The 27,903-nt window shown below is 41.1% G+C and overlaps 1 protein-coding gene across 1 annotated transcript in view; it reads left to right on the top strand.

Annotated features, from left to right (window-relative positions):
* The window catches only part of POLN (DNA polymerase nu), a 172,047-nt gene that overhangs the window by 24,429 nt on the left and 119,715 nt on the right, over positions 1-27,903 (top strand). The window contains exons 3-6 of the mRNA XM_064365307.1: positions 3,794-3,870; positions 6,926-7,426; positions 18,006-18,199; positions 24,049-24,161. Of these exons, the coding sequence (XP_064221377.1) occupies positions 3,794-3,870; positions 6,926-7,426; positions 18,006-18,199; positions 24,049-24,161 (885 nt within the window). The remainder of the gene's footprint in view (positions 1-3,793; positions 3,871-6,925; positions 7,427-18,005; positions 18,200-24,048; positions 24,162-27,903) is intronic.

Below are 27,903 nucleotides of genomic sequence, written 5' to 3'. Positions count from 1 at the left end.
ACTAGCCTCTGCCATCTCCTGTGCCCGTCCTGGCACACTGTGCGCTCTCATGGAGTAACCATGAAGTGGGTAGAGGCTGTGCATGGCCCATAGCATGGTGCTCCCCCTTACCAGAGCTCACCTAGCTATTTCTCTGCCAAACATCCAGTCTTCCAACAAGAGAGACCAAACACAGTCCCCAGTTGCACCTTCCTTGGAGGGAAACAGTCATTTGACAACACTGAACCCCTTGTGCCCTAGAAGGTACAGCGATTCATCTTGGCTGGAACCAACACGTGTTACAGGCATGGGTGTGCCTTTCCCATTCTCATGGATTCAGTCAGCTCCATCATCCAAGTCTCACAGAGCATTTGATCCACAGGATCCTGCGCATGGCCAAGGAACTGCACCAGTGGGCACATGGGAGGGGGAGCCACTGGCTGCCTCACAACTGCACACCAAGAAGCTGCCAACCTGATGGAACAGCAGGATGGTCTGTGGAAGGCCCAGCTCACCTCACGTGCAGCCTGGAGGTGACACCTGCGATGAAGCAGTCACCTCTAGGGTGCAGTCTGCACTGCAGATCGCTGACCACGACGTGGTGCAGTGTCCTCGGTCTGTGTAATGGGTCTGGGAACGAAAATGTGAAAGTCATCACTCCCAGTGACCCACTTAGAAATATGTATTTCTATCCCACACGCCTCTGGGTTCTTAAGGTTTAAAGGTCTTGACTCTCAAAGGGAAAACCTTTCCAGCAGGGGCAGAGGAAGAATGCCACTTAATTTCCAGCTGTGGCTGCTGCCTGGTCATTTCGAGCTCCTTGTGCCAAGAAACTGGCTGGCAAGGAATGTAACTTCCAACTTCTAGGGTGACTGACCGTGGGCACCAGGAGGAGGTAGAACTGTTACTACATAACTGGGGGCAGGGGAAGCACCCAGGTAATGTGATTGGCCACCTCATGGTCCCCTGCCCACATTTGATGGCAAATGCAGGAGCTATGGCCAGAGAAGGGCATGGTGGCCAGGGGTTTACCTCTCAGGGATGAGAGTTTGGGTTATCTGATCAGGTAAGCTGAGCTACGTAGAGCAGTAGAGGAAATAAGCAAGGGTGAGGAGACCCTAGCATGGGCAGTAGAGGAAGGAGATGAATGTAATTTGCAACCTTGAGGCCAGCTGCAGCAACAAGATGTAGATTATCCCAGTACCTTCCTTTTATAAATTTCCCCAGGAAAAGGCCCACCAGAATCCTGCCAGACTGCTCCCAGAATGTCTCTGAAGCAAGTGGCCATGAGCAGTGCAGTGTGGACTGTAGTAAGCACTGTGGCACCCATATTCCCCCTTTAGTCCTGAAGCACTGTCCCTGCTCCTGGGACAGCCCCTCCCCTTGATTGCCTGGCTGCAAAGAACTTCTTTGCCCAAGGGCCCACCACTTCCCTAGGAATGACTGGTCCAGTGACTAGTTTGTGCTGGGGTATAAAATCCCAGCTCCCTTGCCCCATGGAGAGACACCTCTGCAGGACCATGCTCTGCCCAGGGCAGGCCTTTGAGTGACTACATCCTAGCCATTGTTGTCCTTGGTTGGGTTCTGCCTCCTTCACTCTCCAATCACCTTTTCAAATGCAAACCTTCATCACAGAAGTGGTCTCCCAGGGGACCCAACCTGTGCCAGTGTATGTGCCTAACATCTTCATGTGCATAAATGGGGAGATTTGGTCATTATTTCTTAAAATGAGGTCATCGTCTTCAGCCAACCTATAATTGGGAGTCATTTTCCCCCCCAGCAATCTATGTTTTAATAAGGTCATTCTTTTTAGTGGATAGTATGTAATTTATTTCTCAGTTTTCTTCTGATTGGTATCTGTTTTCAGTCCTTGTCATAATGGGCAATGCTGCCATAAACATTTTGATTTAAACCTGTTTACTGTTGGATATATTTCTGCGAAACAGCTAAGAGTGAGATTGTTTGGTTAGAGATTATTTGGTTAAGATGATATTATTTTCGATCTGTTTTTGTTGAGGCGAGAGCACTGTCTCTCGTATATATGTGACTGAGATACATATATAAATATATATAAGCACACATATCCTAAGTTAAGCGTTTAGGTCAAAATTTCACAAACCTATACCCCGTTCAGGAAACATCACTAACATTCTCAGAGACCTATCTTGAGCTCCCTGTGAGTCACTTTCTCCTCCCAACTCCCAAAGAGTGATGTATGTATTGTTAATTTTAATGTCTTGACAGTTTGCCTTCTAAAAAGATTCTAACTTTCTACGTTTTTGCCAGCAATGCTTGAGACTACCTCTTCTCCTCTGTTTCCAGTTATAGTTAATTTGCATTACCCTGAATATTGTAATTTGTTTCCGGTTTGGGTTTTCTATTTTCTGTATTGCCTCTTTCTGTCCTTTGCTTATCTTTCTGTTGAGTTGTTTGTCTTACCTTGTAAATGTATAAGAACTTGTTGCATAATATAGCAGTTAACCCTTTGTCACTTTGGTTCCAAATAGTTTTCCCAATGCATTTCTTTTCTTTTTGATGTGGTGCTAGTTGTACCAGCCCTATTAATTAATATATCCTTTTCTATTGAATTGAAATACTATCTTTGTTGTATGTGAAGTCTTGGGCTCAGTCTCTGGGTTGTCTGTTCTGTTCTAGAGGTCTTTTCTCTCTTTTTTTTAAACTTAACATTTCTTGTCTCTTTTTACTTTGAAATTGTTTCATTAAATTAAAATATCCCTGTAGGGTCTCCAATTGGAACTGTCTTAAATTTGGAAGAATTAAACATTTTGTGATACATATCCTAACACTATGTCTTCTCATTTTACAGCTCTTGTTTTATGCCATTTAATAAAATGTTACGTTTTCATCTTTAAGGGCCTTGTATCTTTTCTGTTATATTTATCCTAAGTGTAATGTTTTTATATTGTAAGTAAAATATTTTCCCCTATTTGCATTTCTAGGTTGTTATTGTTCCTGCAGGGGAAATGTATGTCACAGTGGTTAAGAGTACAGACTCCCAAATCATACTGCCTGGGGTCGAATCCTGGTTCTACCACTTACTGTTCAGCCCGGGCTTATTAAAATTAAAACAAAATCTAAGTTAGAAGTTTTTTTTTTTTGTTTTTTGTTTTTTTGAGACGGAGTTTCACTCTTGTTACCCAGGCTGGAGTGCAATGGCACAATCTCGGCTCACTGCAACTTCCACCTCCTGGGTTCAGGCAATTCTCCTGCCTCAGCCTCCTGAGTAGCTGGGATTACAGGCACATGCCACCATGCCCAGCTAATTTTTTGTATTTTTAGTAGAGACGGGATTTCACCATGTTGACCAGGATGGTCTTGATCTCTTGACCTCGTGATCCATCCGCCTCAGCCTCCCAAAGTGCTGGGATTACAGGCGTGAGCCACCGCACCCAGCCTAGAAGTTTATATTAATGATGTTTTACTGAACCTTTAATTGTTCCATTGCAGTATTCAGTCTAAGAATCTCCCTAAACCTTTAATACTTTTAAGGTTTCTATAAATGTTGACCTTAAGTTTTTAGAGTTATGTATTCAAATGCAAATGCCAAATAATGATTTTTAATAAACATTTTATGATTATATAGATCTGCAGTTAACTTGAAGGTACTTTACGTAAATATTTATTGCAATGGTACTAAGCATTTTAGTGTGAATTTTATTACGTTGTTTTAAGTAAGTTAATAATGAGTGAATAAGCATGATTACAGAGGATATTTCAGTGTTTAGTTAACTGTATGACCTTGATTTCAGTGTTTCTTTAATGCCCCATGTTTGTTTTTTGTTGTTTTTAAAAGCTATGGAATTGATAAACAAGTCCAGTGTTAAGTATTCAGTACAACTTGAAGATGGGAAGAATCGATCAGAAAAAAAGGTAAATCATTGCAAATATGAGTAATTTTAAAGGTAACCCTTATTTGTTCGACAGACACTTGTTAAGTGTCCTATGATGTACTAGGCACTGTAGATACAACAGTTAAAAAAGAGGAGTTCTTGCTCTCCAGGAGCTCATAGTTTAATTTGGATGCAGGGAAGGGCAAGACAGTGAAATAGGATAGACGTCTAGGATACAGAGTAAGTGCCATTAGAGAAGTAAGTTCAGAGTGCTCTGGGGACAATTGGAGGGGCATCTAACTCAGTTTTTGTGCTATTTCATTTTACTCTTCTGGGTGTTGAGGAGGAGAATCAGGGATGTCTTTCTGAAGTATGAAAATTATATCTGAGTTGAGATCTATTGGATGATTAGGAGTTGGTCAACCTAGGCTGGATGTGTCCCAGCACGTTGGGAGGCTGAGGTGGGTAGATCACTTGAGGCCAGGAATTTGAGACCAGCTTGGGCAACATAAGGAGATCCTGTCTCTACAAATAATACCCTCCCAAAAAATTAACTGGGCAGGTTGGCATGCTCCTGTAGTTCCAGCTACTCAAGAGGCTAAGGCTGGAAGATCACTTCAGCCAAGGAGTTTGAGGCTGCAGTGAGCTGTGATTGCATCACAGCACTCCAGCCTGAGCAACAGGGCAAGACTATATCTCTAAAAAAATAAATAGATCCCACCTTTAAGGGAGCAGGGGCAGGACATTGAGAAAAATTTCAGATTAGGGGAAGAAAGCTTGGAACTTTGGGGTAGTAGAAATGATAGAAGTTCCGAAAGGCAGGGATATAACATTCACAATGGGTGAGTTATGTGGTATGGGCTAGAGGGGAGATAGAAGAGGTCATATCACCAAAGGCCTTGTGTATGAAAGTGGTGGAGGCAACATAGTGGTTAAGAAAATGAACTTTGGAGTAAACTCTCTGTGTTCAAGTCCCAACCTAACTACATTTAAACCTAAACTCCCTATTATAAAGTGAGATACTAGGACCTGTCTCAGGTTGATGGGACGATTATTTGCCCCTGGGTTCATAGGATGATTATCTGCCCTTGGAGTAGAGGGAAGAGGCATCTTCCACAGAGAAGGGACTCTTCTCTTCTTCTCTCTGTAAGTGAATGGAAATTGTATCTCTCAGCAGTGAACAAACTGTGTTCCTTGGATCCCGAAGGCAGGGGTCTGCAAACTTTTTGCTCTCTTTCTCTCAAAAGAATTTTGTGGGTCTTTTTTGTTATTGTTGTTGTTCTTTTGTATGTTTGAGTCAGGCCCTCACTCTGTCACCCAGGCTGGAGTGCAGTGGTGTGATCACAGCTCACTGCAATCTTTACCTCCTGGACTCAAGTGATCCTCTCACCTCAGCCTCCTGAGTAGCTGAGACTACAGGCACACAGGATCATGTCCAGCTAATTTTTGTATTTTTGGTAGAGACCAGGGTTTCACCATGTTGTCTGGGCTGGTCTCAAACTCCTGGGCTCAAGCGATCCTCCCGCCTTGGCCTCCCAAAGTGCTGAGATTATAGGCATGAACCCCCATACCTGGCCTTCTTGAACTATATATATATTGCCTGACATATTTTAAAGTTGAAATTTAAAATCTGTCACAAGTTTAAAAAATTGCCAAGTGGCGGGGCGTGGTGTCTCACGCCTATAATCCCAGCACTTTGGGAGGCCAAGGCAGGTGGATCATGAGGTCAAGAGATCGAGACCATCCTGGCCAACATGGTGAAACTCCATCTCTACTAAATAATACAGAAATTAGCTGGGCGTGGTGGCATGCGCCTGTAGTCCCAGCTACTTGAGAGGCTGAGGCAGGAGAATTGCTTGAACCCAGGAGGTGGAGGTTGCAGTGAGCTGAGATTGTGCCACTGCACTCCAGCCTGGCGCCTGGAGACAGAGCGAGACTCTGTCTCAAAAAAAAATTACAAAGTACATGATTTCTGCTATATTGTTAATATTGACATTTTTACTGTTACATTACCATTTAAAATATATTCATGGAAATTACTGTGCTTTGACAACTTGATATCCACAATCATCGCTTTTATTATTATTATTATTGTATATTTTTGAGACAGAGTCTCACTCTGTCACCCAGGCTGGAGCGTAGTGGCACGATCTTGGTTCACTGCAACCTCCGCCTCCCAGGTTCCAGCGATTCTCCTGCCTCAGCCTCCCGAGCAGCTAAGACTGCAGGCGCATGCCACCACACCTGGCTAATTTTTGTATTTTTAGTAGAGATGGGGTTTCACCATGTTGGCCAGGCTGATCTTGAACTCTTGACCTCATAATCCGCCAGCCTCAGCCTCCCAAAGTGCTGGGATTACAGGCATGAGCTATTACACCTGGTCCCCCAAAAAATTTTTAGTAGATAGATTAAAATATTATTGAATAGTTTTGATGATTTCATTTTCTCTATAAATGGCCTTTATTTGGAAGTTGTAAATTATTAATCTTCTCTTTTACGCACATATGTAACATACTCCCATCCATGACATCTCTCATTACATGCATGATTCCCAAAACAGGGGCTGGTTGGAGGCTTTTGAGCTTTTTTTTTTTGAGATGGAGTTTCGCTCTTGTAGCCCAGGCTGGAATGTAATGGTGTGATGTCAGCTTACTGCAGCTTCCGCCTCCCAGATTAAAGTGATTTTCTTGCCTCAGCCTCCTGAGTAGCTGGGATTACAGATGCCTGTCACCACACCTGGCTAATTTTTGTATTTTTAGTAGAGACAGTTTTCACTATGTTGGCCAGGCTTGTCTCAAACTCCTGACCTCAGGTGATTCGCCCACCTCAGCGTCCCAAAGTGCTGGGATTACAGGCATGAGCCACCATGCCTGGCCAGCTTTTGAGCTCTTGATCCAGATATGCATGCCTACCTTTGTTGAGAAAAATCACTGCTCTAGAAGACATTATATGGTTTCCTTAGAAGGTTTGATCATAGATAATATGAAGATCTTGTATCTGTATTATCTTAGACAAGTTTTACCAAAAATTAGTTTGGTTTATAGCTCTGTCCTATGAATCCATATTCTAATGAAATATTTTCCATTTTTCTGTAGAATCTTAAATCTTTAACAAGTCAGACATCAAGAGGTTCCACCAAGCTCTCTCCTCAGGCCTTCAGTGTCAGGCTCACAGATCAGCTGTCAATCGACCAAAAACAGAAGAGCATCAGCTCATTGACTCTTTCCAGTTGTTTAATTCCAGAGTATAATCGAGAGGCTTCAGTTCTACAGAAAAAGGAACATAAAATAATGTATTTCCTAACGGAGAATATAAATAATGAAAATAAAGGAAGCGTTAATTTTAAAAGAAAACATATTACATCTAATAATTCATCAGAGAAAATAAGTAAACAAACGGCACTGGAAGAAGATACTGATGAGGCTGAAGCCCACCTGAATTCTGGGAACTCAGGAGCATTAAAAAAACATTTTTGTGATGTTAGGTATTTGGATGATTGGGCAAAAAGCCAGCTGATTGAAATGCTCAAACAGGCAGCAGCCCTGGTGGTAACGCTAATGTATACTGATGGTTCCACCCAGTTAAGAGCCGACCAGGTTAGTAAACAGTGATGGCTTTTGTTTGTTGTCTTGACACCACAAAAGAAGCCCATTTTCTTGGTGTCTGATTTTGATAGGAGAGCTAAAAACAAAATTTTAAGGCTTTCCCTCCCCTCCAGTAAGTGATTGACAGTGTATACTCCCATCAGTTTTTTAGGAAACTGCAAAACTGTTTTCCAGAGTGGGTGTACCATTTTACCTTCCAGCAGCAGTGTACTGGGGTTTCAAATTCTTCACCTCCTTCTCAACACTTGTTGTCTGTTTTTTGGTTTTAGTCATTCTAGTGATTCGGATGTGGTATTTCATAGTGGTTTTAAATTGTATTTCCCTATCATGTAGTGACATTGAGCATCTTTTCATGTGCTATTGGCCATTCATGTATCTTCTTTGATGAAATGTCTGTTCAAATTTTTTGCCTATTTTAAAGTTGGGTTATTTGTGTTTTATTCTGGATCTGTAAGCATTCTTTCTATATTCTGATACAAGTCTCTTATAATATGTATCATATACTTCTCCCAATCTGTGTCTTATTTTTTTAAAAATATCTTTAGGGTGGTGGCTTACACCTGTAATTCCACCACTTTGGGAGGCTAAGGCGGGCAGATCACCTGATGTCAGGAGTTCAAGACCAGCCTGACTAACATGGAGAAACCCCGTCTTACTAAAAACATGCAAAAAATTAGCTGGGCGTGGTGGCACATGCCTGTAATCCCAGCTACTCGGGAGGCAAGAGAATCGCTTGAACCCAGGAGGCGGAGCTTACAGTGAGCCGAGATCGTGCCATTGCACTCCAGACTGAGCAACAAAAACGAAACTCCATCTCAGAAAAAAAAAAAAAAAATTTCTTGAGGGTGTCTTTCAAAGCACAAAAGTTTTTTAATTTGATGATTTCTATTGATTTTTTAAAATTCGTTCTTCCTTTCTCTCCTTCCTTCCTTCCTTTTCTTCCTTTACTTTCTTTTTCTTTCCTTCCCTTCCTTTCTCCTTCTTTTCTTTTCTTTCTTCCCTTTCTTTTGTTTCTTTCCAGACAAGGTCTGGCTCTGTCACCCAGTACAATGGCATGATCTCAGCTCACTGCAACCTCCACCTCCCAAGCTCAAGCCATTCTCTCACCTCAGCCCCCGGAATAGCTGGGACTAAAGGTGCTTGCCATGATGCTTAGCTAATTTTTGTACTTTTTGTAGAGATGGGATTTCCCCATGTTGCCCAGGCTGGTCTTGAACTCATGAGCTCCAGCGATCTGCCTGCCTTGGCCTCCCAAAGTGCTGGGATTACAGTTGTGAGCCACTGTGCCCAGCCTTATTCTTTTGTTACTGTGTGTAAGAATGCTTTGCTTGTCCCAAGTTATGAAAATTTATTCCTGTTTTATTCTAAGAGGTTTTTTTTTTTTTTGAGATGGAGTTTCGCTCTTGTTGCCCAAGCTGGAGTGCAATGGCACGATCTTGGCTCACTGCAACCTCCACCTCCCGGGTTCAAGCAATTTTCCTGCCTCAGCCTCCTGAGTAGCTGGGATTACAGGCGCCCGCCAACACTCCTGACTAATTTTTTGTATTTTTAGTAGAGTCAGGATTTTACCACGTTGGCCAGGCTGGTCTCGAACTCCTGATCTCAGGTAATCCACCCGCCTCGGCCTCCGAAAGTGCTGGGATTACAGGCATGAGCCACCGCTGCCTGGCCTATTCTAAGAGTTTTATAGTTTTAGTTCTTACATTTAGATCTGTGATCCATTTAGAGTTTTTTTGTGTATGGGATAAGATAAGGCAGAAATTGAACCTTTGCATGTGGCCCTTCAGTTTTCCCAGTACCATTTGTTGAAAAGACTCTTTCTCCATTGAATTTTCTTGACACTTTCATTGAAAATAAATTGACTGTAAATCTAAGGGTTTATTTCTGGACATTCTTTTCGTTAGTCTTTGTGTCTAACCTTATGCCACTACCACCCTATTTTGCTTATTAGAGCTTTTTAAAATTCTTTTTAAAAAATTTTTTATTTCCATAGTTTGTTGGGGAACAGGTAGTGTTTGGTTACGTGAGGAAGTTCTTGAGTGGTGATTTGTGACCACTTGGTGCACCCACCCAAGCAGTATACACTGCACACAATTTGTAGTCTTATCTCTTACCCCCTTCCCACCCTTTCCTCCTGAGTCCCCAAAGTCCGTTGTGTCGTTCTTATGCCTTTGCATCCTCATAGCTTTGCTCCCATTTATGAGTGAGAACATGTATTGTTTGGTTTTCCATTCCTGGGTTACTTCACTTAGAGTCATAGTCTCCAGTCTCATCCAGGTCACAGTGAATGCCATTCATTCATTCCCTTTTATGGCTGAGTAGTATTCCATCATATGTATATACCACAGTTTCTTTATCCACTCCTTGATTGATGGGCATATGGGTTGGTTCCACGTTTTTGCCATTGTGAATTGTGCCACTATATCCATGAGTGTGCAAGTAACTTTTTTGTATAACGACTTTTCTTCTGGGCAGATACGCAGTAGTGGGATTGCTGGATTAAATGGTAGTTCTATTTTTAGTTCTTTAAAGAATCTCCACACTGTTTACCATAGTGGTTGTACTAGTTTACATTACCATCAGTAGTATAGAAATGTTCTCTGTTCACTGCATCCATGCAAATATCTATTATTTTTGACTTTGATTATGGCCATTCTTGCAGGAGTAAGGTGGTATTGCATTGTGGTTTTGATTTGCATTTCCCTGATCATTGGTCATGTTGAGCATTTGTTCACATGTTTGTTGGCTGTGTATCTTCTTTTGAGAATTGTCTATTCATGTCCTTAGCCCACTTTTTGATGGGATTGTTTGCTTTTTTCTTGCTAATTTGTTTGAGTTCGTTGTAGATTCTAGATATTAGTCCTTTGTCAGATACATGGATTTTGAAAATTTTCTCCCACTCCTCTGTGAATTGTCTGTTTACTCTGCTGAGCAAAAGCTCTTTAGTTTAATTAAGTCCCAGCTATTTATCTTTGTTTTTATTACATTTGCCTTTGGGTTCTTGGTCATGAAATCCTTGCCTAAGCCAGTGTCTAGAAGGGTTTTTCCAAAGTTATCTTATAGAATTTTTATAGTTTCAGGTCTTAGATGTAAGGATTTAAGTTGATCCATCTTGAGCTGATTATACCTGTCACAAATCTCAACAAATTATTCAGCACCATTTGTTGAATAGGGTATCTTTTTTTCACTTATGTTTTTGTTTGCTTTGTCAAAGATCAGTTGGCTATAAGTATTTGGGTTTATTTCTCGGTTCTCTGTTTGGTTTAATTGGTCTATGTGCCAATTGTTATACCAGTACCTTGCTGTTTTGGTGACAATGGCCTCATAGTATAGTTTGAAATCAGGTACTGTGATGCCTCCAGATTTGTTCTTTTTGCTTAGTCTTGCTTTGGCTATGTCAGCTTTTTTTTTTTTAAATATGAATTTTAGGTTTGTTTGTTATAGTTCCATGAAGAATGATGGTGGTATTTTGATGGGAATTGCATTGAATTTGTAGGTTGCTTTCGGCAGTATGGTCATTTTCTTTCTTCCTTTTTATTTTATATATATTTTTTTAAGATGGAGTCTCTCTGTCACCAGGCTGGAGTGCAGTGGTGCGTTCTCAGCTCACTGCAACCTTTGACTCCCTGGTTCAAGTGAATCTCTTGCCTCAGCCTCCTGAGTAGCTGAGACTGCACGCACACACCACCATGCCCAGCTAATTTTTTTGTATGTTTAGTAGAGATAGGGTTTCACCATGTTGGCCAGGATGGTCTTGATTCCCCGACCTTGTGATCCACCTGCCTTGGACTCGCAGAGTGCTTAGATTACAGGCGTGAGCCACCGTGCCTGGGCAGTATGATCATTTTCACAATACTGATTCTACCCGTCTATGAACATGGGATGTGATTCCATTTGTTTGTGTCATCTGTGATTTCTTTCAGCAGCGTTTTGTAGTTTTCCATGTAGAGGTCTTTCACTCCTTGATTAGGTATATTCCTAAGTATTTTAATTTTTTGCAGCTATTGTAAAGGGGTTGAGTTCTTGATTTGATTCTCAGCTTGGCCACTGTTGGTGTATAGAAGACCTACTGATTTCTGTACTTTAATTCTGTATCTGGAAACTTTGCTGAATTCTTTCATCAGTGCTAGGAGCTTTCTGGAGGAGTCTTTACGATTTTCTAGGTAAACAATCATATCATCAGCAAACAGTGACAGTTTGACTTCCTCTTTATCGATTCGGATGCCCTTTATTTCTTCCTCTTGTCTGACTGCTTTGGCTAGGACTTCATGTACTATGTTGAAGAGAATTGGTAAGAGTGGACATTCTTGTCTTGTTCCAGTTCTCGAGGGGAATGCTTTCAAACTTCTCCATTCAGTATTATGTTGGCTGTCGGTTTATGATAGATGGCTTTTATTACATTGAGGTATGTCCCTTGCATGCCAATTTTGCTGAGATTTTTAGTCATAGAGGGATGCTGGATTTTGTTGAATGCTTTTTCTGCGTCTATTGAGATGATCATGTGATTTTTGTTTTTAATTCTGTTTATGTGGTGTATCACACTTATTGACTTGTGTATGTTAGACCATCCCTGCATCCCTGGTATGAAACCCATTTGATCATGGTGAATTATCTTTTTGATATGTTGTTGGGTTTGGTTTGCTAGTATTTTATTAAGAACTTTTGCATCTATGTTCATCAGAGATATCGGTCTGTAGTTTTCTTTTTTGGTGATGTCCTTTCCTGGTTTTGGTATTAGGGTGATACTGACTTCATAGATTGAGTTAGAGAGGATTCTCTCTTTCTCTATCTAGTAGAAGAGTGTCAATAGGATTGGTACTGATTCTTCTTTGAATGTCTGGTAGAATTCTGCTGTGAATCTGTCTGATCCTGGACTTTTTTTGTTGGTAATTTTTTTATTACCATTTCAATCTCACTGCTTGTTATTGGTTTGTTCAGGACATCTAATTCTTCCTGATTTAAACTAGAATGGTTGTATCTTTCCGTCTCCTCTAGGTTTTCTAGTTTATGTGTGTAAAGGTGTTCATAGTAGCCTTGAATGATATTTTGCATTTTTGTGGTATCAGTTGTAATATCTCCCATTTTGTATCTAATTGAGCTTATTTGGATTTTCTCTCTTCTTTTCTTGGTTAATCTTACTAATGGTCTATCAATTTTATCTATCTTTTCAAAAAGAACCAGCTTTTTGTTTTATTTACTCTTTTTTTTTTAAATGGGGTTTCGCTCTTGTTGCCCAGGCTAGAGTGAAATGTCACAATCTTGGCTCACTGCAACCTCTACCTCCCGGGTTCAAGTGATTCTCCTGCCTCAGATACCCAAGTAGCTAGGATTACAGGCATGCGCCACCATACCTGGCTATTTTTTTTGTATTTAGTAGAGACAGGGTTTCACCACGTTGGTCAGGCTGGTCTCGAACTCCTGACCTCAGGCGATCCACCCTCCTCTGCCTCCCAAAGTGCTGGGATTACAGGCGTGAGCCATCGTGCCCGGCATTTGTTTCATTTATCTTTTGTATTTTGTTTGTTTCAAAATTGTTGAGCCCTGCTCTCACCTTGGTCATTTCCTTTCTTCTGCTGCGTTTGGGTTTGGTTGGTTCTTGTTTCTCTAGTTCCTTGTGGTGTGACCTTAGATTGTCTGTTTGTGTTCTTTCAGACTTTTTGATATAGGTGTTTAGGGTTATGAACTTTCCTTTTAGCACTGCTTTTGCTGCATCCCAGAGGTTTTGATAGGTTGTGTCACTGTTGTCGTTCAGTTCTGAAGAATTTTTTAATTTCCAGCTTGATTTCATTTTTTTTTTTTTTTTTTTGAGATGGAGTTTCACTCTTGTTACCCAGACTGGAGTGCAATGGCACAATCTCGGCTCACTGCAACCTCCACCTCCTGGGTTCAGGCAATTCTCCTGCCTCAGCCTCCTGAGTAGCTGAGATTACAGGCACGCGCCACTGTGTCCAGCTAATTTTTTGTATTTTTAGTAGAGACAGGGTTTCACCATGTTGACCAGGATGGTCTCGATCTCTTGACCTCGCGATCCACCCGCCTCGGCCACTCAAAGTGCTGGGATTACAGGCGTGAGCCACCGCGCCCGGCCCTGATTTCATTTTTGACCCAATGATCATTCAAGAGCAGGTTATTTAATTTCCATGTATTTTTATGGTTTTGAAGGTTCCTTTTGGAATTGATTTCCAGTTTTATTCCACTGTGGTCTGAGACAGTGCTTGATATAAGTTCAATTTTCTTAAATTTATTGAGGCTCATTTTGTGGCCTATCTTAGAGAAAGTTCCATACACTGATGAATAGAATGTGTATTCTGTGGTTGTTGAGTAGAATGCTCTGTAAGTATCTATTAAGTCCATTTGTCCCAGGGTATAGTTTAAATCTATTGTTTCTTTGTTGATTTTCTGTCTTGATGACCTGTCTGGTGCCGTCAGTGGAGTACTGAAGTCCCCTACTATTACTGTGTTGCTGTCTATCTCATTTCTTAGGTCTATTAATTGTTTTATAAATTTGGGTACTCCAGTGTTAGGTGCATATATATTTAGGATTGTTATATTTTCCTGTTGGACAGGCCTTTTGTCATTATATAATGTCCCTCTTTGTCTTTTTTTTTTTTTTTGAGACAGTCTTGCTGTGTCACGTCATCTAGGCTGGAGTGCAGTGGCACAATCTTGGCTCGCTGCAACCTCTGCCTCCCAGGTTCAAGCGACTCTCCTGTTTCAGCCTTCTGAGTAGCTGGGACTATAGGCATGAGCCACCATGCCTGGTTAATTTTTGTATTTTTAGTAGAGATGGGGTTTCATCATGTTGACCAGGTTGGTCTCAAACTCCTGACCTCAAGTGATCTGCCCATGTCGACCTCTCAAAGTGCTGGGATTTCAGGCATGAGCCCAGCCCTCTCTTTGTCTTTTTTAACTGCTGTTGCTTTAAAGTTTGTTTGTCTGATATAATAATGGCTACTGCTGCTTGCTTTTGGTGTCCCTTTGCATGGAATATCTTTTTCTACCCCTTTACCTTAAGTGTATGAGTCCTTATGTGTTAGGTGAGTTTCTTGAAGGCAGCAGATAGTTGATTGGTGAATTCTTACCCATTCTGCAATTCTGTTTCTTTTAAGTAGAGCATTTAGGCCATTTACATGCAACATTAGTGTTGAGACGTAAGGTACCATTCCGTTCATCATACTATTTGTTGCCTGTATACCTTGGTTTTTTGTTTTTATTTTTTGAATTTTATTTTTGCTTTATAGATCCTATGAGATGTATACTTTAAAGAGGCTCTGTTTTGATGTGTTTCCAGGATTTGTTTCAAGATTTAGAACTCAATTTAACAGTTGTTGTACTGCTGGCTTGGTAGTGGTGAATTCTTTGAGCATTTGTTTGTCTGAAAAGGAAGGACTGTATCCTTCCTTCATTTATGAAGCTTAGTTTCGCTGGAAATGATTGTTTTGTTGAAGGAGGCTGAAGATAGGGCCCCAGTCCCTTTTGGCTTGGAGGGTTTCTGCTGAGAAATCTGCTGTTAATCTGATAGGTTTTCCTTCCTAGGTTACGTGGTGTTTTTGCCTCATAGGTCTTAAGATTCTTTCCTTTGTCTTAACTTTAGATAACCTCATGACTGTATGCCTAGGCAATGATCTTTTTGCAATGTATTTCCCAGGTGTTCTTTGAGCTTCTTGTATTTGGATGAAGAGGTCTCTAGCAAGTTAGGGAAGTTTTCCTTTATTATTCCCCCAAATATGTTTTCCAAACTTTTGGTTTCTCTTCTTCCTCAGAAACACCAATTATTCTTAGGTTTGCTTGTTAAACATAATCCCAGACTTCTTGGAGGCTTTGTTCATATTTTCTTATTCTTTTTTCTTCGTCTTTGTTGGATTGGGTTAGTTCAAAAACCTTGTTTTTGAGCTCTGAAGTTCTTTCTTCTGCTTGTTTGATTCTATTGCTGAGACTTTCCAGAGCATTTTGCATTTCTATAAGTGTATCCATTGTTTCCTGAAGTTTTGATTGTTTTTTATTTATGCGATCTATTTCACTGAAGATTTCTCCCCTTATTTCTTTCCTTTTTTTTTTTTTTTTTTTTTTTTTTGAGTTGGAGTCTTGCTCTGTCGCCCCAAGCTGGAGTGCAGTGGTGTGATTCGGGCTCACTCTGCAACCTCCACCTCCCAGGTTCAAGCGATTCTCCTGCCTCAGCCTCCTGAGTAGCTGAGACTACAGGCGCCTGCCACCACACCGTCTAATTTTTTGTATTTTTAGTAGAGACGGGGTTTCACCATGTTAGCCAGGACGGTCTCGATCTCCTGACCTCGTGATCCGTCTGCCTTGGCCTCCCAAAGTGCTGGGATTACAGGCGTGAACCGTGGTACCTGGCCTCCCCTCGTTTCTTGTATCATTTTTTTGACTTCCTTAAACTGGGCTTCACTGTTCTCTGGTGCCTCCCTGATCAGCTTAATAACTAACATTCTGAATTCTTTTTCAGGTAAATCAGGGATTTCTTGGTTTGGATCCATTGCTGGTGAGCTAGTGTGATTTTTTTGGGGGGTGCTAAAGAACCCTGTTTTGTCATATTACCAGTTAGCTTTCTGGTTCCTTCTTATTTAGGTAGGCCCTGTCAGCAGGAAGGTCTAGGACTCAAGGCTGTTGTTCAGATTCTTTTGTCCTATGGGGTGTTCACTTGCAGTAGTACTCTCCCAGTTTTCCTAGGGGTATGGCTTCCCGAGAGCTGAGCTGTAATGATTGTTATCTGTCTTCTGGATCTAGCCACCCAGCAAGTCTACCAGGCTCCAGGCTGAGGTTGTCTGCAGAGTCCTGTGATGTGAACTATCTGTGGGTCTCTCAGCGGTGGATACCAACACAGTATGTGGGGTGTCTCCTGGGTCCTGCAATCTGCTTCCTTCAGAGGGTCTGTGGGTTCTCTCTACTTTCCTGATTTATTCCTGCAGTCGTTCTGGAACAAAAGTTCATGATGTGAGCCTCCGCACTCTGCACTGTCTGTCCCAGTGGGAGCTGCGATCTAGTCCTGCCTCCTGTCTGCCATTATCTCCTAATTCTCTCTGATTATTGGAGCTTTGTAGTAAGTTTTGAAATCAAGAAGAGTGAGTCCTCCAACATTGTCTTTTTCAAGATTCTTTTGGGTATTGTGCTTCCTTTGCTTGTCAGTTTTAGGATCAGTTTGTCAATTTATGCAGAAATCCAACTGGAATTTTGATATAAATTGTGTTACATCTATAGATTAATTTTGGGAGTCTTGCCATCTTAATGTAATACTATTGAGTTTTCTGATCCATAAACATGGGGTACCTCCATTTATTTAAGACTTTAATTTCCTTTAGGGATGTTTTATAGTTTTCAGTGTAGCAGGCAAGTCATGCTTTACCTTTTGTTTGTTTGTTTGAGACGAAGTCTCGCTCTTCCCCCAGGCTGGAGTGCAGTGACACAATCTCGGCTCACCACAGCCTCTGCCTCCTGGGTTCAGGTGATTCTCCTGCCTCAGCCTCCCAAGTAGGTAGGATTACAGGCACCTGCCCCCATGCCCGGCTAATTTTTAGTAGAGACAGGGTTTCACCATGTTACACAGGCTGGTCTCAAACTCCTGACCTCAGGTGATCCACCCACGTCGGCCTCCCAAAGTGCTGGGATCACAGGGGTGAGCTACCTTGGCTGACCTACCTTTCATTTTTTTAAAGACATTTTGCTGGCTAAAGAACGTAAGTTGACAGTTTATTTTCTTCCAGTAGTTTCATAATATTACTCAACTGTCTTCTGACTTGCTTTATTTGTCATCCTTACCTTTGTTCCTATCTATGTAATGTGTTTTCTCACCCCCCACCCCGCTGCTTTTGTCACTGGTTTTGAGGAAATGATTGTGATGTGTTTTTCCTGCTATAGTTTTCTTCATGTTCCTTGTACTTAAGGTTTAATGATCTTCTTGGTTCTAATGATTAACTTGGGGAGAAAGGACAAACTTCTTATTATTTTGAGTTTTTAAATCCTTGAGTATTACATGTCTTCATTATTTAGGCCTTCTCTGATTTCCTTCATCAGCATTTTGTAGTTTTCAGCATACATATCCTGTATGTATTTTGTTAGTTTTTACCTAAGTATTTCATTTTTTAGAGTTTTATAAATGGTAGTTTTAAAAAATTTTATTTTCACATGTTTATTGCTAGAATATAAAAATATATTTGATTTTTGTGCTTTAATCTTGTGTCCTGCAACCTTGCTAAATTCACATTAGTTCCAGGATTCATTTTTTATACATTCCTTTAGATTTTCTACACAGACATTCATGCCATTTCTTAATAGGGATAGTATGATGCTTCCTTTCTGAAATATATATCTTTTGTTCCCTTCTCCTGTCATTGCCCTGGATGAGACGTCTGTTATGATGTTGGACAGGGTAGACACCAGATGTGGGTAAGGTCATGGGTTTGGCTTTGGCCTTGATTATCATTAAAAGAGCCATTTGCTTACAAGTTTAATTTTAGGCCTTTTTATCTCTGCTTAAGTTTAAAATGTGTATCTTTCTACAACAGATGGTTGCAAACAGTCTAGGTTTTGTATTTGTTTTGTTGTGTTTCCACAGACTCCCATTTCCTCTGTTAGAGGAATTGTGGTGTTACTAAAAAGCCAAGTAGAGGCTGGCCGTGGTCGTCCAGACGCCCCAGCCCGTGGTCCTGTTCTGGAGGGCTTTGTGTCGGGTGACCCATGTATCTACATTCAAATAGAGCACTCTGCTCTCTGGGACCAAAAACAGGAGGCACATCATCAATTTGCCCGGTAAGAAATCTTCATGCGTGAACTCACACCCTACTGACATACCTGCTTTATATTAATGTAAAGTTTCTCAAGGTCCAGTTTTAGTTCTTTAAACTTTTAGAAGTTTTATATAGGCAAATGAAAATAAATGGATCTGAGTGATAGAAACCTCTGCAAATACTGGCCCTCTCTCTCCCAGAGAGTGTCTGGAATGGAGTTCCCATTCTTCTCTGGAAGCAGTCTGCTCCAGGACTTGAAGCAATTTCACAATGAGAAGTTGGGGAGAAAAGCATCACCCCCAGACCCTGAAAAATCCTCTGTCACTGGCAGATGGGTTTCCTTATCATACTTGTTGATTCATTCACAGCATTAGAAAACAAAATTATCACTGCCTGCAAACAATTAATTGTCCTGAATTATCAGCAAGGATGGGACTAGTTTCAAAGCTCCAGGTCTGTGGAAAGAGGCAAGACCTGTCTCACCTCTTTGGACTGGCCCTCATAGAATCACAGAATTTTAGAGCAGGCAGGGTTGCTCCTGCTGCCCCTTCTGGATTCTGAAAAGCCCTTTCTGGGATGGCTCTTGTACTCTTTCTCACTGTTTCTTTGTTCGGGTTATCCACCTGACTTGGGCTTCTGCCTCAGATGGAGGTATCCGCTGCCTTCCCAGCCCTCTGATTTAAGGCCAGTTAGCCACCCTGGGGGAGTTCCATGGAGCCAACACCCTGAAGAGGCGATCAGGGCAGCTCCGGAGGAAGCTGGGCCCCGTTAGTAGCCCTTTCATGCTTCATACGGGCTCACTGGGCTCTGGGTGATTTTAGGTAACTTTTGGGGAGAAGGGGACAATGTGTGACAAACACAGCATTCAGCTCCCAGCAGAACCCTTAATTTTCTTTTTGTGTAATTTCCTCTTTAGAGAATAACTGGTCAGGTCTAGTGTATGGAGAGCTTTTGTGAAGACACGGCACTAATATCTGGATGATATTTCTGAATTTAATTGATGTTTTCCACTTGGATGTCTAGTGGTCATTTTAGGCAAACATGTCCAAACTGAGCTCCTGTCTTGCCCTGGACCCTGCCTCCTGTGGCCTGGCTGTCTTAGTATCTGCCCTCCATGAGCTTAGGCAAAAAGTTTTGGGGTTATCCCTAACTTCTCTCTACTTTCCACAAACATATGAAGCTCTCAGCAAGTCCTTTTGGCTCTGCCTTCAAGTGTAGCTAGACTCTGCCCTCTGCTTATCCACTGTGTTGCTGCTACTCGGCACAAGTCGTTACTCCCACTGGATCACAGGAACTTCCATTCTGGACTCCTGCTTCCACCTACCCCTTCAGTCTGTTTTCCGTGCAGCACCCAAAGCTGGCCTGTTACAGCATAAATCAGATCATATCACTCCCCTGCCCAAAACCTTCAAACAGTTCCTGCTTCTCTCTGAGGAAAAGCCAAAATCACTGCTTCTCAGCCTTCTGGCTAAGATCAAGTATAGGCCGGGCGCGGTGGCTCAAGCCTGTAATCCCAGCACTTTGGGAGGCCGAGACGGGTGGATCACGAGGTCAAGAGATCGAGACCGTTCTGGTCAACATGGTGAAACCCCGTCTCTACTAATACAAAAAATTAGCTGGGCATGGTGGCGCGTGCCTGTAATCCCAGCTACTCAGGAGGCTGAGGCAGGAGAATTGCCTGAACCCAGGAGGCGGAGGTTGCGGTGAGCCGTGATCGCGCCATTGCACTCCAGCCTGGGTAACGAGCGAAACTTCGCCTCAAAAAAAAAAAAAAAAAAAAGATCAAGTATAGAAAAGCCACAGGACCTATGAAGGCCCTCGCCCTCGAGGTCTGCTTGCTCCAGCCCCTCCACTGTCTTCAACCTCACCCCCTCCTCTCTCCCGGCCTCTCAGTGCACTCCCACCTCCTTGCTGTTCCTGACCGTGTGGCGTGTGCCCAAGGGCCTGGTACCACCATGCCCTCCCTGCAGCATTCTCCCAAATAGCTGCATGGTTTGCTGCCTCATTCCTTTATGTTTTTCTCTGAACAAACAGAAAGTAAACTATGAAAACACAGAAGTACAGAGTGGTATACACATCCACCCAGACCGAACGTTATCAAAGGAAAAAACGTTATCAAAGGTTTTTCCTTACTTCTGTCATCTGTCCCTTTCCTAGGGGAGGGGGAGAGGGCTGGGATTAAAGAAACTCCCATGCCAGATATAGTATGCACCTAAAGTAAAATAAATAAATTTTAAAAAGAAAACCTCAACCTATTGTTTTGCCCTCTCATGTCTGAGGGAGTAACTCTAAAAACTATGGGCTTGTTTTTTTTTGTTGTTGTTGTTTTAACAGAGCCACAATGCCATTTTAAAATTTAACAAATTTTATACCCAGTCCAAATTTAAAGTTACCTGGTTGTCTCAAAAATGTCCTTCTACAGTTGACTTGTTGGGATCAGGACATAGCATTGGGTGGCCATGTCTCTTGTTTTTTCTAATCTGGAGTGCCCCACAGCCCCTCTCCCCATCTTGGAGGAGGTCCCGTGTCCTGGATTCATTGGTTTGCCTCATCATGAATTTCTTTAACTTGCTCTCTTTCCTCTTTGCCATATTTCCTATAAACTGGAGTTAGTGCTAAAGACTTGATTATGTGGGTCCAACTCGTTTTGCACGGAACTTCCTAGGTGGTGCCATAGGCTTCACACACCATCCGTGATGGAATTGGATGGCCAAATTTAGAAATTAAAATATAGGATACCAAATCTGAATTTCAGATAAATAACTAATTTCTTAGTATACATATGTCCCCAGTATTGCACGGGACATAGTTATACTAGAAGAATACGTCTCTAAAAAATACTTAATTTTTTTCAGGTAATAATTATTCATGATTTTTCTGAAATTCAAACTTAGCTGATGTCCTCCCGACTTCCCTTAGTGATGCAGTTGGGTTGTCCCAGTTTGCACGGTGCTGAGAGGGAGAGCGGGTTCAGGTGGTGTCAGCACGACCCCTAACTTATAAGCTTCTCCCCCAAACTTTCCCTTAATGGTTTTGCCCATTGATGAGGATCATCTGAACCACTTATTTTATGATGGCTAGTAAGATGGTGATTTGTCTAACTCTATCATTTCTTCCACATAGAGTGGCTAAAATTTTCCGTAAAGAACTTTTCCTTCACCAACTAGGCTTTTGTTTACCTAATCCTTCATATCTTTCCTCAAGAGTTACCTTGGCTGGGCACAGTGGCTCAGCTGAGATGGGAGGATGGCTTGAGGCTGGAGTTTGAGACTAGCTTGGGCAACACAGTGAGACCCCATCCCTACAAAAAATTTAAAAATACCCGGGTACAGTGGCATGTGCCTACAGTCCCAGCTACTCCACAGGCTGATGTCGGAGATCACTTGAACCCAGGAGTTTGAGGCTGCCGTGAACTGTGATTGTGCTACTGCACTCCAGCCTGGTTGACAGAGTGAGGCTCTGTCTATAAAAAAAAAAGAATGACCTTATCAGACCTTCCTTGACCACACTGTATGAGATGGTACCCCACTGCCAACCCCACATACATAACTTTCATTTCTGTTCAGCAGTGTGTTTGCTAATGTATCCCCAATATCTAAAAGCAATGCTACAGAGCAGTTGCTTAATCAGTATTCAATATTATTATGAATGAATGAATGTTGAGGGTTAATTTTTTTTTTTTTTGAGACAAAGTCTCACTCTGTCACCAGGCTGCAGTACAGTGGTGTGATCTCAGCTCACTGCAACCTCCACCTGCCAGGTTCAAGCAGTTCTCCTGCCTCAGCCTTCTGAGTAGCTGGGACTACAGGCATGTGCCACCATGCCCAGCTAATTTTTGTATTTTTAGCAGAAACGGGGTTTCACCATGTTTGCCAGGATGGTCTCGATCTCTTGACCTTGTGTTCCACCCACCTCAGCCTCCCAAAGTGCTAGGATTACAGGTGTGAGCCACCGCTCCCACCCAAGGCTTAATTTTTATAAGTTCTAGGACAGTTAAATTAATACATTGCCTCAAGCACCATACATTGGAAATAAAAATCCTAATCGTATGATTATATCTTTGAGATTCTAATAAATTTAAATCACATTTAAATTAATACGCATACTTTTTTTTGCACAAAACATGTTTAATAACATTTGTTAAGTAACCTATGCACGGGCTTTTCACATGCACACTCTTCCTTCACCTTCACATTCTCTCTGTATGTTATGTCCATTCGCTCCATTTTACAGATGAGAAAGCATCAAGTCTAGCTTATATATGTATAAATATATATGTGCGTGTGCGTGTACATACATATACATAGATATGGTTTATTTCACGGCTTATTGCAGCCTCAACCTCCCAGCTCAAGAGATTCTCCCTCTTCAGCAACCTCACCCCAGTAGCTGGGACTTTAGGGCTATAGGCACGCACCACCATGCCTGGCCAGTTTCCATTTATCTTACAAGGTATTCTTTTTCTTTGTTTTATCAAGATAAAAATCAATTAGTTTCTTATTAGCGGAAGATAGTCTAGTTGGTGGATTACCTCATCACGGATCTCTGAGTTTCAAGGATGAAGGAGCAGCAAAGAGAAGTGAGCTGCATGGCCCCAGTTCTTCTCCTTCATATGTTCTTCACTCCCTCTTTCCCTTCTCTGCTCTTGGACACCCTCCTCCCCACTCCAACCAAGTCAAGATCTGAAGTTGTGTTATTGGCACTTTACCCTCCCTACCATCCTGGCCTCCCTTTTCAAGGAAAACCAAGGTGAAATCACATAAAATGGAAAAAGCCAACAAATGTCTTTCTGTGGAACAAGTCCAAGCAAAGTATAACTAGAGTTTGGCTAAGTGTGCAAAGCTCAGTAGGCTCTCAATTTCTTTCTTTCTCAGCTCTAACCAAAGAACCTCATTAATATATTAATGAGCATTTACTATAAAGAGGGATTGATGGCTTTGGTAGCTTAGCGTTTGAGCCCTGGCAGCAGCAGGATATGGTCTCAGATCCTAGCAATGCCATTTATTAGTCATTTAACCCTGGCCAAATTGCTTAGCCTCTTCAAGACTAAGCTTCCTCATCTGTAAAATGGTTCTAGTGCATGTCAGATAGGATTGTGATGAGGTTTCAATGCAACAATCACTTCACATGCAATGCTGCGAAGTGTTCATCGTGCTATCTGGCACATAGTAAGTATTCAGTCAGTTTTAACAATTGCGAATCCCATATTCAAAGTGCTTGTGTTATAATGGAGAGAACAAATTTTCAAGGTACATTATAATACAGGAAGTGTGTTCCTGCTGAACTACATGTGTGGACAGGAGTATGGAAGAGATGCAGAAGAGGGAGCAGCCCCCTGCCTGGGGAATTAGGGCATACCCTCCTGAAGGTGGCCCTTGAACAGTTTGCAGAAGTCGTGAGAAGAGAATTGTAGGCAAGAATACAGTATGTGCCGTGGCCCAGGAGCAGAACAGGACATGGTACAGCCTGGTGGTGGGGAAAGAGAATTCAGTGGGACAAGAGGGTAGAATGTTTGAGGGGAGTTCTGGGAGAACAGGCTAGAGAGTCGTCTTGGGGCCTGCCTCTGAAGAGCCCAGAATAGGTGTAGCCTGCTCAGAAATGTAGGTCTTATTCTGCAGGTAATGGAGTGTTACACAGGGATAAGCACTTGACAGCTGTGTGACCCTGAATACCTTACTTAGTCTCTCTGTGTCTGAGTTTCATCATCTGTAAAGCACAGATAATAAATAATACCAGCCTCTTGGGATTCTTTAGTTAATGTATGTATGTACTATCTAAATGATAGCTATTAGTTGAGTAGTAACAATATTTTTTCAAGGTTGGAAGTTCTAAATTAATATTTAAATCAGTGAATTTCTTTTCATCTTCTAGGAATGTGCTATTTCAAACACTGAAATGTAAATGTCCTGTTATTTGCTTTAATGCTAAGGATTTTGTGAGAATAGTGCTGCAGTTTTTCGGTAATGATGGCAGTTGGAAACATGGTAAGTTCTATTTTTTATTCTCTCTATAACTTAACTCTTCAACTGTGACTCCTTGTATGAATAGGAGAATGGTGAGGGCAGCCATGGCACACAACCCCTGGGGGAGCTGGGCTCACAGACTGCTATGCCTCCTCATGGGCCGTAAGCACGGGGAAGCAGTTTTCCTCTATGTTTCTAGGTTATTTGAATTTTTACAAGTATGTATTACTTTCATAATTTAAAATAGGAAAGAATTAACTTATGTAGCATGGTCAGTGAGATTTGTTATTACCACAAATAGCTTATAAACTTTCTAAAAATTAAAGTACAGTCAAGAGTAATTAACGTCAAAACAATATAGGACTTACCTTTTATTTAAAATAGTAAAGATTTTAAATACACACACACACACACATATATATATTTTTAATTTTTTGATTTTTTTTGTAGAGATGGGGCCCAACTTTGTTGCCTAGGCTGGTCTCAAACTGCTGGCCTCAAGCCATCCTCCTGCCTCAGCTCCTCCCAAAGTGCTGGGATTACAGGCGTGGGCCACTGCACTTGGTCTAAAATAGTAAACTTTTTAAAAACTAGATGGACATGGGGCTGGGTGCGGTGGCTCACACCTGTAATCCCAGCACTTTGGGAGGCTGAGGCAGGCAGATCACGAGGTCAGGAGTTCGAGACTAGGCTGGCCAACATGGTGAAACCCTCTCTCTACTAAAAATACAAAAGTTAGCCAGGTGTGGTGATGCACACCTGTAATCCTAGCTATTCAGGAGGCTGAGGCAGGAGAATTGCTTGAACCCTGGAGGCAGAGGACAGATAGGTGGTAAAACAAATATATAAGCAGTAAAAACAAATAGCAAAAATATTCATTGTAGAATCTAGGTGTTGGACATATGTGTTCACTGTATAGTTCTTTTCAAATTATCTGTATGTTTGAAAATGTTCATAATAAAAGGCTGGAAAAAACCCTTTTTATTGTCAAAAATTTCTAACACATACAAAAGTAGCCATTACCCAGTTTTAACAATTATCAATTTTCAGCCAATCTTTTTCTTTTTTTTTGAGACAGAGTCTCGTTCTGTCTCAAAATACATATATCTATTATATATCAGTAAAAAAAATACTGTTTTTAATAGTGGCTGTACTAATTTACTTTCCCACCAATAGCATGTGAGGTTCCCCTTTCTCTAGATCCTGACCAGTATCTGTTATTCCCTATCTTTTTGATAAAAGTCGTTTTAAATTGGGGTGAGATGATATCTCATTGTACCTTTCCTTGTATTTTTATTTATTTCTTTCTTTCATAAGTAGAGATTAGGTTTCACCATATCGGCCAGGATGGTCTCGATCTCCTGACCTCATGATCCGCCCACCTCGGCCTCCCAAAGTGCTGGGATTACAGGCGTGAGCCACCGCGCCCGGCCTCTTTGCATTTTTCTTATAATTAGTGATGTTGAGCATTTTAAAATATTCTTGTTGGCCTTTTGTATATCTTCCTTTCAAAAATGTCTATTCAAATCTTTTGCCCATTTTTAAATCATGTTTCCCCCTATTGAGCTGTTTGAGTTCCTTTTATATCCTGGTTATTAATCCCCTATCAGATGGATAGTTTGCAAATATTTTCTTCCATTCTGTGGGTTGTCTCCTTACTCTGTTGTTTCCTTTGCTGTACAGCTTTTGCTTGATGTAATTTTATTTGTCTAGTTTTGCTTTTGTTGCCTATGCTTTTGAGGTTTTAGTAAAAAAAAAAATTGCCCAGGCAAATGCCCTGGAACATTTTCCCAGTGTTTTCTTCCAGAAGTTTCATAGTTTCAGGTCTTAGATTTAAGTCCTTAAACTAAACTAGGAGTCTAATTTCATTCTTCTGCATGTGATTTTCCCATAACCTTTCCCCAATATATATTCTTGGCACTTGTCAAAAATGAATTGGCTGTAAATGTGTGGATTTATTTCTGGGATCTCTATTCTGTTCCATTGGTCTATGTGTCTGTTTTTATGTCAGTACCATGCTGTCTTGGTTACTATAGCTTTGTAATATAATTTGAAGTCAGGCAGTTTGATTCCTCCAGCTTTGTTCTTTTTGCTCATGATTGCTTTGGTTATTCAGGATGTTTGGTTCCATACGGATTTTAGGCTTTTTGTCCTATTTCTGTGAAGAATGTCATTGGTATTTTGATAGAGATTGCATTTACTCTTTAATTGCTTTAGGTAACATTGATATTTTAACAATATTAATTTTTGCATTCCCTCACTTTTATTCTGTGTAAGTCTTTATAAGTATAATGGGTTTCTAGTAAGCAGGAAATAGTTGCGTCTTATTTCCTTATCCATTCAGCCATTCTATGTCTTTTAATTGAAGAGTTTAGTCCATTTACATTCAATATTATTGGTAGGTGAGGACTTATTACTGCCATTTTATTACTTGTGGTTAAGTGATTTTCTCTGGTAGTATGTTTTAATTTGTTGCTTTTTGTTTTTAAGTGTATTTATTATAGGTTTTTGCTTTGTGGTTACAAAATACAATAACAAATACACTAAAAATAAAAAGGAGCCTCACAAAAAACATCTTATAGTTATAACAAGTTATTTTAAACAGATGACGATGACAACTTATCTTTATTTACAAAGAAGAGAATAGAAACAAATAAAGAAAAAACTAAAAAATATCTACACTTAAATTTCACCCCCTACACACATTTTGACTTTTTGTGCCTCAATTTATGTGTTTTTATATTGCCCATCTCTTAACAGGTTGCTATAGCTATTACGGTTTTTTATAGATTTATCTTTTAATCTTCATACTGGAATTATGAGTGGATTGCATACCACAATTACAGTGTTAGAGTATGCTGAGTTTATGTATTTGCTTTTACCAGTAGGTTTTAATCTTTCAAATGTTTTCTTTTTTTGTGTTCATGTATTTTTCTTTCAGATTGAAGAACTCCTTTTAGCATATCTTGGAAAATGGGTCTCGTGGTGATAAATTTCCTCAGTTTTTGTTTGTCTGGGGCTTTATTTTTCATGTTTGAAGCATAGCTTTGCTGGGCACAGAATTCGTGGTTGGCAGTTGTCTTTTGTGTTTTTTTTCTGAGAAGATGGGGTCTCTCTCTATCACTCAGGCTGGAATGCAGTGGTGTGATCATAGCTCACTGTAACCTCAAATTCCTGGGCTCCAGTGATCCTTCTTCATCAGCCTCCCAAGTAGATGGTACTACAGGTGTGTTCTACCATACCCAGCTAATTTTTTATTTTTATTTTTTAGAGACAGGGGTCTCACTATGTTGTCCTGGCTGCTGTTGAACTCATAGCCTGAAGTGATCCTCCTGCCTTGGGCTCCCAAAATGCTGGAATTACAGGTGTGAGCCCCTGAGCCTGGCAGTTTTATTTTCTTTCAACACTTTGAAAATGTTATCCCACATCCTCCTGGCCTCTAGGGTTTCCATTGGGAAATCTGTTGCCAGATGAATTGGAGCTCCTTTATACATTATTTGTTCTTTTCTCTTGCTGCTTTTGGGGTCCTTTCTTTGTCCTTGACCTTTGGGGGCTTGCTTAATATATGTATTGGGGTAGTTTAATTTGGATTTAATCTGTTTGGTGATCTCTGGCCTTCTTGTACCTGGATATTTATGTCTTTCTCAAGATTTGGGCCGGATGCAGTGGCTCATGCCTATAATTACAGCATTTTGGGAGACTGAGGCAGGTGATTCACTTGAGGTCAGAAGTTCGAGACCAGCCTGGCCAACTTGGTGAAACC

Source organism: Aotus nancymaae, unplaced genomic scaffold, assembly GCF_030222135.1.
Source record: "Aotus nancymaae isolate 86718 unplaced genomic scaffold, 86718_ANA_hifiasm-v0.15.2.pri h1tg000006l, whole genome shotgun sequence".
In the NCBI taxonomy this organism is placed as follows: Eukaryota; Metazoa; Chordata; class Mammalia; order Primates; family Aotidae; genus Aotus; species Aotus nancymaae.
This window is presented reverse-complemented; position numbering and strand designations above follow the sequence as displayed.